We start from the raw sequence: 14,022 nt of genomic DNA, 5'->3' as shown, positions 1-14,022 counted from the left end.
ACGAGGGTGATCCAGAAGGGCAATGTTGCTGTTATGCATATAGCTCTTGAAGATCATACTTTAGGTTTTTTTTCCCCTATATCAATAAATCTCTAATTTCAGATGTAATCTTTATATGTTGTATACCATCAATGATAATTTTATTATATTGTGTAATTGCAAGGTTTTAAAAATGAAAAGTTTTTCCAAAATATGATTTTTTTTAAAAGGTTGAAAGAAAATTTAGGTCTCAAATAAAAACAAATAAGATTTTATAATATTTATTGAAATTTTCAAAATTTTACAGAAATTTTCAAAATTTCACATAAATTTCCATAAAAATTTCCTTCAAAATAACCATAAAAAATAATTAATAATTTGATTAAAAAATCTATAACTTTCATCCAAATTTCAGAAATTTCTATATAAATTTTCAATATTTTCCTGAAAAGTTTAGAACTATCAATTAACTTTAAAAAAAAATTTATCAAAAAAATTCATAAATATTATTGATGTTTAGTAAATTTTATTTTATCAAATTAACTTTAGTAATAGTTTGTTTTTTGGATAAATCTAGAATGACCAAATTTTTTTATCAAAATTTTTATATCCATAATTTGGCAACTTTTAAATGGCTTATATATCCATGTAATTAAGACAATATCAATTTAACACCAGTATTATTCTTGTTTTTTAACTTTTTAGTTGTCTTTTAACTTTTTAATTATCTTTTAACTATTTAATAGTATAAATAAAACAGAATAAATTGAATTAAATAACCTAATAGGTTCTATTTATTAATAAAGTATATATTTAATTGCTATATATTTTGTATGGAATTAATTCATTAGAATTTTACAATTACAAGTTAATAGGTGACTGTATAAGAAAGGAATGAAAAATATGGGTTTACTGGTATATTTAATTTTTATGGAACTGTATAGAATCAATTTGATATTGTAGTAAAAAAAAAAAAAAAAAAAAAAACTTTTCATTCATGTACAATTCTTCTTCAAGATTTTAATTTTGTCATCTCAAAATATAAATATTACCCCCCATAAGAGCAGGGTCTATATATTTCAAATAAAATCCTCACCATTTATAAGAATAAGATTTTGAAAAATTAAATTCAAAATTATGAATTTTTTTCTTTTGGTCAAAAATTTAAAATTAAGATAAAATAGAAACACATACATATATATATATATATATATATGTAACACCCCGTCCCAAAGTACAACGGAAATTTTCCAACTTTGACCGAGGTTGACCGTTGGCCGTTGACTTTGACTTTGACCGTTGACCAAAAGGGTCAAAAGTTGACTTTTTGACTCGGATGGAATTCTAGGTTGACTGAGATACCATTACGAAGTACACGTTGGCATGAGTTCATAGACTAGTAGCACGTTGAAAACGGAGCTACGGTTTGAAAGATATGAGCAAAACAAGTTGAGGTCCAAACTGTCCAAAAGGTGCCCAAGTTGACTTTTTATTCATGCAAATTTGAGCTTTGACTCATGCATGGTTGTGAATTACTCGTCGATACGAGTCCGTAGACTAGCGGTACATCCGATTTGGACATGTGGTTTGAAAATTATGGACCTGTAGAGTTTTTCAAATACTATATTATTTTAATATTATTTTTAAACGTGTAACGATGTGCCACGTGTGACTTAATAAATGTGACCATGTGTCACCATGTTGAGATGCCACATGTCAACCATGCTTAATACCATATTATTTTATTATTGTTATTTTATATAATAATATTATTTTTAATATTATTTAATTATTTTATTTTATTTTATTATCTTTTTTCCTTTTTCTTTTTCTTTTTCTTTTTCTTTTCTTCTCCCCACGTGGGGAAAAAAAGGGGGGGGGGGGGGGGAGGGGGGGGCGGGGGAAATTTCTCTTTTCTTTCTTCTTCCTTCTTTTCTTCTTCTTCCTTCTCCTTCTTTCTTTCCTTTCCTTCCTCCCTCTCAGCCTCACCATTTTTTTTCTCACCGGCCACCACCTTGCTACACGCACCGGCAACCATCCAAGACCACACGCCGGCTAGCTCACCAGCCAAATTTGGCTGCCGGCCGGCCGGCGACGGGCCCAGATCGGACCGGTGAAGTCGTCGGCGGCAGCTTGAAATTTTCCGGCGATTCCGCCATATTTCGACCAATCCAGTCCAAATTGTCACCCCTCTCCCCCTAGTTGGGGTCTTCTGATCCCAAATATGGCCTCCAATTTCCAAAATTCGAAGTGGTTCGTGAGATACGAGGAGATCAAGATTGGCAGAAGCCTTCCGGCCAAATTCCGGCCACCACCGGTGGAATTGGGGTCAACGGAGACCGGTAATGCGATCCTCGTTCCATAAGCTTCGATTCGGTATATTATTCGACAATTTTGATTAACGTTTGTGTTTAACCCCCCGGGTACCGGGTATTATTTACCCGAATAAAATATTAATTTATTTGACTGTGTGTGAATTGTGTTCTAGGAGTACGAGTGAGTCATGGAATTGATCCCATGGAGGATTTTAGGTTAATTGCGTGCTCCAGGTGAGTGACCCACCTTCAAATTAATTTCGGAAATTAAATTTGTGAATAGTTTGTGTGAATTAAATATTTGAAATTTATATTCTATGTGTCAAATATTTAGTAGATTTATATGTGGAAATTTTGATGCCCATATTTGAATAAATTAAATCATATTTTGATTTTTGACAAATTAAGGAAATTTGGATTTTATGGAAATTTGATATATAAAGGCATTGTGATTTTGAGAATAATTGATTTATTGTGGAAATTATTGGTGGATTTATTTTGATTAAAGAAAATATGCATTATATAAATTTATGCAATGTGAAAATTATTTTATGGTATTGAGGATTGTGGAATTCAATTATATATGAAATTCTTGTGGTTTTAACATTATTTTGGGCATGATTTGATTTTCAAATATTTCACGGAAAATTTTTGTTTATGTTGGTGACTTCAATTTTTATAAGTATTCCCATGGAATATTATATGATTTAATTTATTATATTTCAAAAAATATTTATGCTATTGGAAAAATTTGAATATTTAAATTGGTGGATTTGAGAGCTGGTGGATTTGAAAATTATGGAATTTATGCGTTGAACTTATGACGATGATTATAAAGGAATTATGGAAAATTTACGGGTTTAATTGGATGGAATAAACCCGGTATGTTATGAAAAATTTGAGATTTTGAGATATAAAATAAATGTGTGGATTTTATGATTTTTAGATGCACCATACACGTACTGGTGTTCTATTTATATGTGATATAGTTAGTGTGCACATGGATGTAATTAGCGCGCAGGTGGGTGTGAGTAGCACGCAGGTGATTTTGTGGGGTTGTCCTGTGTTTGCCATCGGATGAGGGTAGGCCGCCCCTCCATAGCGGGGACACCTGTTTGCAGCGACGCGGTGGGACGCCACGCGATCGTATGCCGGTTTCTCTCTATAATCTCCTGTCTGGCGGTACCTTGGGACGCTGGGTACTGTTGGCGCCACTAGTATATAGTAGGTGCATCAAGTGATTTTCAGAATTAGGATTTTAAAATAAATATTTTGAAATTGCATTGGAATTAAGAATATGATTAATGCTGTTTTTATTATTTAATTGAATGGGGATTTTAAATTGATATAATTTTTCCTTTACTTAATTATTCAATAAATTAATTTCTTTTAATTATAATTTTGGATAATTGACTTATTATATTTTATTTGATATTTAGTTGAATAAATTGATGCATTGGTTTTCGAGAATTATGAATAAAGGGTTTTGTGAAAATGTTTTAAAAGGGGAACTTTTCCAACCGAGAGAATCGTAAGGGTTTTGAGAGAAATTATTATTTCTAATTAATTATTATTTATCTACTTAGTTATCGTGGTATTATAATTGTACAGTAGATAGGGTCACTCACTGAGATGATTAGCATCTCATATTTTTAAATTCCGTTCCCCTAGGTCCAGGATGGGTGGCGTCGATCATCCGGGGAGAGCCCGACGTCTCAGTTCATTGCCGAAAGTCCAAGGAGCATCTCCTTTCCTTGTTCCTCTCCATCTTGTATTACTTCTTTGTTGGTCATTGTATTAATTTCATATTTATTTGTATAATGCTCTGTATACTGTATTGGACACTTATGTATTAATTATGCACTGGATTACTGTTGTTCATTTGAAATGCTGTAAATTTGTGGAATCAACTTGTAGTAATGTGAGAGGAATAAAGGGATGTTTATAGAAGTATGTTTTCAGTGCAGGAAATTTGTAGTAAGTCCATCCCTTAGGGGAGGTTCTGCCGGATTTTCCATCATAGGGTCCGGTAGGGTTTCCCTGGGATCAGGGCTTGTCTAGGGTTCCGGTAATGAATTTTAGACGGGTCCTGACATATATATATAGTTCGTCTAGGGGGCGTTTGGTACGTCGGATAGGTCCGGATCGGACAGGATCGGACAGGATAATTAGTGCAGTACTATGTTTGGCATAGTTTCAGACTGAATGATGAATTAATTGTACCATGTTTGGTGCCGAATCAGACTGGATAGGACTATTTTGTGATTATATTTTTAATTTAAAAAAATAAAAATTTTAAAAGTTAAATTTATATGAAAAAAAAATTATTACATCTAATTAAAGTTGTACATTTATATATTTATATATTTATATATACATGCAAAATATACAAAATACAACACCCACAAATAATATTAATATATAACTTTAGAAATAGCTTAAAATTAACTTAAAACAAAGTATGCCATAAATAACAATTAATTAAATATAAATATATTTTAATGGTATGCATAAGACAATTAAATATTTTTTTCAACCCATAAATTACATAAATATATTGTTTCCAAAACCAATAAAAATAAAATTTTAGTATGGTAAATCATAAATAACAATTATTCACAAATAAAGAAATAATTAACAGTATATGTAATTAAAAACTTGTTGATAATATAAGAATATCCATATCCAAATTATACGTATATGTATATAGATTTCACATGTAGCAATTCAAATAACAAGTACTACATAAATATAAATATATTGGATTTTACAAGGATAATTTACTTATAAAACAAATAAGTAAATACACTTGTTGATAGCAATCCAAATATATTATATTTAATTAAAATTGTAAATATTATATTTAATTAAAAAAAAATATGTCTTGATGACACCTAATTGACACAAATTTGGTGTTAGACAACAAGGCTCAATCTTTTTCTGTTTCTTTCTTTCTTTCTTTTATCACCACTTCATTTAATAAAAAATCATATATTTATCTTTCATATAGATAGAAATCAATGTCTGCTACTGTGGGAGCTATCTCTTCAGCCAAGGAAGTCAACTTCAACTCTCAAACAAATGAAGAAGAGCTCAAAAAGCCTTCTGGTGATGAACCTGCAGACCAGCTAAGGAATGGTGAAACTGCCATTGAAGATGGCCTTGACAATGATTTTGGTGATGACCCAGATGATGATGAGGATGACCTTTCGAAGTTGAAATCTGAGACCCATTTGCGTCTTGGTCCCCAGTTTTCAATCAAGGAGCAGCTTGAGAAAGACAAAGTATGTGTATCATGTGTTTGTATGTATGTGTCTGTATGTATATGTGTATATGAATGAGCTTTTCTTACTTCTTTTCATGTGTTGGGTAATTGTTTGTCTCAAGGATGATGAAAGTTTGAGGAAATGGAAGGAACAACTTCTTGCAGGTGTTGATCTCTCTGCTGTTGGAGGTACTTAGCTCTGTTTTCCTTTTTTTTATTTTCTGTTCTTTGTTTCATGGTTTTACAGCATAGTTCTATAGTTTCATCTAGTGAGTAAAGGCCAAATGTACCATTTTAATTTCATATGGTTTTGTTCTAATAATTAATAGCTCGTCCAAGAAACACATAGTTGCAAATTTGAATTAATTTTCATTGTTTCTGTGTTGTCCTCGAGACCCAATTGCAGAAAAATTGTACAAATCAAGTAAAATCCATTTTCCGTTTTTATCTTTCTAATTGACTGACTAGGGAATTTAAAGTGGTCAGATTATGTCTAACTCACTTGGATTTTTTTTTAATTTTTTTTAATTTTTTTTTTGGTATTTTAGTCATGAGATTATCTTTTTGATGGCTAATTGTCCAAAAATCAAATCAAGGACCTTATAACCTTGAGTATAAGTGGAATATTTGATTTACCACTACATCATTTTGTTGAAGCAGAGAGTAAAGATCCAGAGGTGAAAATATTGAGCCTAACAATCCAATGCCTTGGAAGAAAAGATGTTGTCCTGCCAATTCCATTCCTTAACAATCCAAAAAGCAGGCTTTTCTCTCTCAAGGAAGCAAGTAAGTACCACCTGAAATTCACCTTCACTGTCTCCAACAACATAGTTTCAGGCCTCAAGTACACCAACACTGTCTGGAAGACTGGTATGAAAGGTACATATACATACATACATATATATATATATATATATATAGCATGCATATGAAAGAAAGGAAGGGCTTCTTTGGAGTATTATGCAACAATATAGACACATGAAAATCATGGTGTTTTTTGGTGTTTTTCTTACATGCCAAACATGAAATTTTCTAACAGTGGACAGTACAAAAATAATGTTGGCCCCTATAGCCTTCATCTCCTCATAGACATTCAAACACCCATCGAAATTCCCTGACTGCCCATGAATTTTAATCAAAGTAGAGAATGTCATCGGATCAATGCGCCATTTCTCTGTTCTAGAACGATCATACAAGCTGAAAGCCATATCAACATTACCAGCACGACCATAAGCATCAATCATTGCCGAGTAGGTAACATCATCTGGATCACATCCAAAAGTGGGCATTTTCTCAAACCACTCAACAGCCTTATCAAGGAAAGATGACATCCTAGCATAGCTAATCATAGTTGAAAAGGTAACATTATCAGGTTTAACACCTCTCTCAAGCATTTCATCAAACAGCTTCTCTGCTCTATCCAAGTCCTTACATTTCCTAAACACCTTCAACGTTACGTTGTAAAGAATTACTTCCCTCTTAGGTTTCAATTTACTTTGAAAGAACTTGAGAGCAAGCAATGCATTTTTAGGATTAACCATATTATTGAGAACAACCACAGCATCTTGTTCTACTATTCTATCACCTAAATCCTCCAAAACATTCGCAACATCATCTTCAGTGGAATTACAAGAATTCAAAGCTTCAGCTAACCTCACTAGTTTGGTATACCTGGCATAGTAAGATTTCCGTCGAAGCTGTGAAGCTCTGGGGCTACTGGGATTGACCCAGATGTAGCTTTTTGATGAAGAACCACGTTTTCCATCTGGGGTTGGAGAATCTGCAACTTCTGGATTCTGAGTCTCTTGCACAACGGGGTCCTGTAATTTCCGAGAAATTAAAAAAATAGAAAGGAATGCATTGTGCCTTCCAAATTTGTTGGGAACCAAATGGAAAAAAAACAATAATAAAAAAAAAATATATGTGGAGAGAAAGGACTTACGGGGCAATGAAAGGCATGGATTCCATAAGTGAGGGAGGAAGGTGATGAAGAATCGAAGGACTCGCCAGGAAATCTCAAGGATTTGAAGGACCTGTTTGCAAATCCAACAAGTCTGGAGAGGTTGTTCGGTGAGCACATATTATATACGAGCATCAAAGGGCAAAAAAAAACAAAAAAGAAAATAGAAAAGAGAAATTGGTTCCATTTTAATGGAAAATTATACGATGCCCTAATTTTTGCAAATCAAAAATAAAGAAAACACATTAAAAACGAAGAAGAAGATTAAGAAGATGAAGGAGAAGAAGAAGAAGGAGGAGGAGGAGAAGAAGGAAAACGAACGGACTGAAGAAGAAAAACAGTACTCACCGAGGTTTCAACTCGGAGCGATGCGAACGGTCGGGCGAGAATGGTCTGGCAAAAGACACCAGCAAGAAACACTGGAGAGAGAAACCACAACCTTCAGTGAGCTTTGGATAAAAAGCTGACCCAGGGGGGAAGACGGGTCAGTTTAATCCTCCTCGAAGGGGATTATTTCACTGTAGCGGTTAAATTATCCGCTTCGCCATTTGTTGCTACCAAACATCTGATTGGGATACAATCCTGTACTATCCGATGAAACAAACAGGCCCCTATGGTGTGGATATCCACACGGTTTTATCAAACAGACCTTAATATTGTCGACGATTTTTGAATAAATTGTCATCAATATTATTACATAAAGATGAGTATTGATGATATTTTTTTCAAAAACCATCATCAATACTGAGATTCGCATGCAGATCGTTTGCACTATATAATTTTCCTATATATATATATATATAGATTTTTTTTTTTTCAAAACACAGAATCTAAATAGAGAAACATATACAAATAATTCATTACCAAAACAGACAAGATTAAGGCTTTTTGCTTTCCTTCTTTTACATAAAAATTTCAAGTATTTTAATAAATGATTAAGATTACAAAACTTATTATATAAACAAGGACAAGAAATAAAATTCATATAGATATTAGCTCAATTTGTATTTAAAAAAAAAAATATATATATATATATATATATATATATATTTATATATGTATATATATAAAATATATTAGCACAATATGGCTTCCGATCAGGTTTCTGCTGCAACCAAACATATTTTCTGGGTTATTCTCTGTATTTCCTTGCTATTGGCTTCAGGTAACAAAGATTTCTCCCCCATCTCACTCTCGCAATTATAAAAATAAAAAATTATAATAATAAAAAATAAAAAATAAAAAATAAAAATCCATATTATATCACTAAACCTATATAGGTTCACCCTACCATATTAAGCGATATTCAATAATTTCCCAGAGTCAACCTTTAATTGTACTTTGTTAATAATTTTTTACTGTATAGTGTATAGTGTTGCTCAAATAGGATTTTAATATTGTCAATAAACTAGAATTATATTACTAACTAATTATTTTAAATTTTAGCACTTGAAGTGAGTGTAAATTAAACAGCATGCCATAATTAAATAATAAATGTTATTGTTAATGCGTTAATTATGTTAACAGGACCAGTAGCGGACGCCCAAACATTAAAAATATGCATAAAGACATGCAGTGAGGTAAATTGCAATGATTGGTGCATAAATAATGGATTTCCGATGGGTGGTCGTTGTTATAGCAGTGGGACCGATCCCAAAGGAACATGTTGCTGTTTTGGGTAGCTTTTCATCGATTTAGGGTTTTTCCCCTAATAAATCTCTAAGGCTAGCTTTAAATATCTGTCTAGGTTTGCAACTATATATATATATATATATATAATAAATCGCTAGCTTCAAATATCTTATTAAATCTTTTGAGTTGATAATTTTATATATTTTTATGTTATTATTTATTTTGCTATGAAGTAGTCAAATTTGGCCTTTGCTTTTTGTTTGTGCATATTTGCCGTGTGATTTGAATTCAAGAATGAATGCCTTAACACACAAGCTGACATCACATATATTTGCTGACCATAACTTTGCGGCTATATTCTGAGTTTCGCAGGAAGAAAAAGAAATAATTAAGGGGGAAAAAAAGAAAAAACAAGGCAATCCTTGGCAATTCAATTTTGAGAAAAACAAGCAGCAATAAAAATGAAAACAAAATAACAGATCAAGATCCGTAGTGGGTTTTATTAGAACCATTTCTTTTCATTGTTCTTGAGTTTCCTTGGAAGCTGCTCACGATCAGCTTCAACTTCTGCATATTTAAGGCTTATGTCGTAGCAGCTTTCGCGTATATCTCTTAGTTCTTTCTCTTCTGATGTTACCTTTTTCTTCTGCTCATTTTCCTTTTCATTGACAAGTGCTGTGCTTGATCTGACAGTGCTATTATCCCTTTGATAACAAACTGAACAGAAGAAGCCGTTGGAATATCTTTTGGCACCTCTCTCTCTATATATATATATATATATGCGCCTATAATCAGATTGGAAATGTTAATTTCTTCACTAACATGTCCCGTACTATTTTTCCTGTTTTCTGGTATGGAAATGAAGCACTAGCACCAGAAAATACTATTTGAAGGAGTAAGCACAGGGTTGGAGCTTGAATAATTTAATCTTTTTTCTATCAGTTTAATCGCAATCAGATAGATTGTTTTACCATTTACAAGAAACAAAATGCATAAAATTTGTCAAGTGCCTTGCTTGTCAAACTTAAATGGACTAACTGGAATATTCAAATTATAAAAATGTGTACACATTTCAACCTACCTCTCAAGTTGGGGATTTGTATCTGTCATTTGCATTTTAAAGCGTCAGCAAGCTCACTGTGAAGAATCTTGACTGGATCAATTTCATTAGCTTGAGAATTTCCAGTTTCACAATCTTGTTTCTTATCAACCTAAAAGGTACAGAGAATTCAGATATATTGAGAGAACAAAATTAACTAAGCCCATTGTCAAATAAAAGTCATATCCTGTAAAAATGTTTAGAAGGCTTAATTTGAACATTCTTTTTTAAGTGATTCTGGAGAAATGAAAGCATGTAGAACCTGTCCTTGATTTTTCATCTATGTCTGGCTTTCCTTGACCATCTGGGAATTGCTGTGACTGATCAATTTCAATTGTTGAAATCTTTATGAGTAGGTTTCTGTTTTTATCTTCCTGTATCGAGCATATTTTTAGCAGCCAAGGTTAGGAAATCATGTACCACATGTTTCAATACGAGATTGAAGAAATATATGAGAGGAATAAATATCTGATACATAGTAGTGAATTATTCGACTCGACATGGATGGAATCATGGAAGTACTTGTGGTTTCCATTTCAGGATGATGAGGGAGATTTTCCTTTTCAGACTCCATTTGGTCCTATATCTTAATTCTGACAGAATTCTCAGCTCCTCTTCAAGAGCTTGATATTCCTTCAGGCAGTCTGCTTTTTCCTCTTCAAGGCATCTTATCCTCCTTTGAAACTCGATATTCATTGTCTTAAGCCGTGCAAATTCACTCTTCAACTCACCAACCTTGGGGAGTAATGCTTCTCTTGCGCTTGGATCCCCTCTAGCTGTAAAACTGTTTCCCTCTGTGACGGCTTTACTAAGTCTGCAGGCCTCTAATTTAGATAGACTTCTCCATTCTAGATATTTTCTGAACACACGAGATTCCTTTCAGTTTCAGTTCTTCACGGTCTCCATGTATTGCTTGGAATGAAGTTTCTAGTCTTTGCTGTTCTGATTGTGCTGCACAAAGAGCACTCTTATGCACAAAAACTTCGTCCTGGAACACTTCCACTTTCTGAAGTAGAACTTTCAGGCAGGAAATTTCATCTTCTAGTTTCTGCTTATCATACTCAGTAGCTTTGAGTTTTAACTAGATCCTTGTAACAGTGTTCTCCAGTTTCTCTTCATTAGATTTAACGTCTTCCAACATCTTAAATAATTTTTCATGATCAACCATCAAAATTTCCCGGTTTCTTTTGGAGACAGCAAGTTCACTCATTATCCTGATTACCTTCACTTCAGATTCCACATGGAGGAGATCAAGCTTGGTCTCATATAGCTTAACGTTTCCTTGGATTTCTTGAAGAGCAGCTTAAAGAAGTGTTTTATCTGCATTCAAACAATAGGCTTTGAGTACCGATTCTGAACCTGTTCTCACATTTTCGTCGTGAGTTGCAGATATCTGCTTGATAATGTTTTCAACCTCTCTTTTCAGGTTATGAGCTTCAACCGTTTCCTTTTAGTGCATCTTATTTAACTGGCTCTCCTCCAAAGCAACTTTCTCTTTCAAATGTTCGCTTCCGGGAAGAAATCCATCGAGTCGTGCATTTATAGCTTTCACTTTTAAGTTTATCCCTTCAAGCATTGATGAAGATTTCGCATCTAAATCTTTGATTTCCTTAAGCATATCAGAAAAGTGCTTCTGTGATTCCCTTGGTTCAGCTTCTAAAACTGCACAAAGCTCTTTATCTCCATATTATGCTTTCTTAATTCTCCATTTGATTTCTGAAGCAAGCTCTGCTCCTTGACTAGGACTTTTGGTTGCAGGTTGTATTTTCAGATAGTCTATTTTCAGAAACTCATCCTGGAGATTCATAGCAATGTGATTCTGAGTTTTGTTGTGCAAAACGACTCGACTCTCTTTCATCATCCATATATCTTAACACAGCTTCCAAGCCGCATATTCGTTCTGGTAACAGAACATTTTCTTTCTTTAGTTCAGATAAGTGGCCTTTCAGTTGCTCTCCATCTCCATTGAAGCTGGGAATACATGCTGTTATCGAAAACTACCAAATCGTTTTACAAATCAGCCAAGCACTTTGAATTGGTACTGCTTTCATTTAAATCTTTTGCAAATCAACCAAGCATTTTGACTTGGTACTGCTTTCATTTGAAAAGCAATCCATGCTTCCTTTGAACGCACACTTGCTCCCAGGAGGATAAGCAATCCAAGGCTCCAATTCACTTTGACATCACGTTGAATCCTCGACCTCTTAGTCTTTCAGTATCTTGTCATCTGTGAGTGTTTACGTCTCTGAAGCTTTATCCAATGGTTCTACGTTCAGTTCTGCTGATTCATAATCGAATTCTATGTGCAGAAAATTGAGTTCCTCACTAGTTCTGCAAGGAGTATTGTTCTTGGAAATATAGCTGCACAGTTTATTTTCAACGTTCTTAGTATTTTTCACTAAAGGAGTTCGTTTCCACATAAAGTAATTGTTGCTTCAAACAGTTTTTCCTCTGGATCAAACTATTGAAGACATCACCAGCTTCCCCTTGCTTGTTAATAGATCTGTGCCTCCCGAAACATCTGAACCCTCAGACGCAATTTCACGCTCAAAAGCAGTAAGCTTTTGATTTTTAATATTCTCAATAGAAAGTTGAAGCTGCTCATTTAACTAGCAGAATAGCCCATACATCTTAGTGGCGGCAGCTGAGAAGGAAATTTCCGAGTTTTCTATATGATTTTCTTGCTCTTTTGCTTTAGCATGAACTTTACAAGGTTCATCATCAAGAGAACAAGCTTTGTCCTTGAAAGTTTGCAACTCATGGTCCAGGTATGCACTCTTGTTTTTGAGATTTGTGCAATGAGACTGTAAATCAGTGGCAGAAACTTCTTTTTCTTTTGATGAGAATATTGTTTTTCTTCAGCTCCTCTTCAAGTTCACACACTTGGGATTTCAGTTTGCTTACTTCGTATTCAGATTTTCGAGGAAGCTCATCGAGTTCATGTTGAAGATTCGAGTTTCCTTTTGCGAGTTGAACACATTCTGTCCCTAACTTCTGCACCTTCTGTCCTAAAAGTTTCTATTTCTTCAGAAGTCTTCTCTCTTAAATGTAAAGGAAAAAATAATCACTTATATTATACTAATAAATTTACATGACCTTTACATACAAATAGCATACCCACATGTTACTACAGCCACCTAGGACACACTAAACCGGGCCCACGTTTACATTAACCCACTACATTTGTACACCACTTACGTTAGTATTCTACCAAAACTTTGCTCTCAGTCACACTAATGGAGAGCCTCCTTGGAGCTCCCTTGCTAGCTTGCATTACATGGCAGCCCATCTTCTCTTTATATAGCTTGCCCATGTCGGTTTAACAAGTTACTCAAAGCTTGTGGATTTCTCCTCAAGGCCGGTGCTCCACATTGCAAGCTTGGATATTTTCTTCACCAATTCCAAAGCTGTACTTGCTGTCCAACTATAGATAATTCTAGAAACTCAAGTCAATGTTGAATATCCTTCATTAAATCATTAGCATCATGACATTTTGCTTCCATTTTGATGATCTCCTCCTCTTTTTCTGCTACTTTAGAACTCCATTCTGCTTCCAATTCCAATATAGTTTGGCTTCTAAAACTTCGTTCGATCTCTATCTTATGGCTTTTCTCCACCAGAGTTTTCTAAAGAAAGTGGATTTTACTTTCCAAGTTTTCTTGGTCCTGAAACTGTTTACTCTGGATTTCTTCAAATTGTGACTTAGCCACTGTCAGTTTGTTGAGCTCTGTCTTTTGCTTTTCGATAGTACCTTCGTGTTCCTGAACAACAG

General features: G+C 33.8%; 1 protein-coding gene across 1 annotated transcript; it reads left to right on the top strand.

Moving 5' to 3' along the window:
- Positions 1-5,194: 5,194 nt before the first annotated feature.
- Positions 5,195-6,566, top strand: LOC132805017 (rho GDP-dissociation inhibitor 1-like). The gene is made up of 3 exons (XM_060819737.1): positions 5,195-5,578; positions 5,682-5,748; positions 6,220-6,566. Exons 1-3 carry the CDS (start codon positions 5,315-5,317, stop codon positions 6,489-6,491), a joined length of 603 nt encoding a protein of 200 aa, XP_060675720.1. The 5' UTR covers positions 5,195-5,314; the 3' UTR covers positions 6,492-6,566.
- The last annotated feature ends 7,456 nt before the right edge of the window (positions 6,567-14,022 follow it).

This window comes from Ziziphus jujuba, chromosome 8 (assembly GCF_031755915.1).
Source record: "Ziziphus jujuba cultivar Dongzao chromosome 8, ASM3175591v1".
NCBI lineage: Eukaryota > Viridiplantae > Streptophyta > Magnoliopsida > Rosales > Rhamnaceae > Ziziphus > Ziziphus jujuba.
The sequence above is the reverse complement of the archived record's forward strand: the minus strand, read 5'-3'. Positions and strand labels throughout refer to the sequence as shown.

Excerpts from the sequence above, each read along its gene's own strand:
- LOC132805017 (XM_060819737.1), top strand. The coding sequence starts at position 5,315 with ATGTCTGCTACTGTGGGAGCTATCTCTTCAGCCAAGGAAGTCAACTTC. Across the intron at positions 5,579-5,681 it reads AGCAGCTTGAGAAAGACAAA|GATGATGAAAGTTTGAGGAA; the intron begins GTATGTGTATCA and ends GTTTGTCTCAAG. Across the intron at positions 5,749-6,219 it reads TGATCTCTCTGCTGTTGGAG|AGAGTAAAGATCCAGAGGTG; the intron begins GTACTTAGCTCT and ends TTGTTGAAGCAG.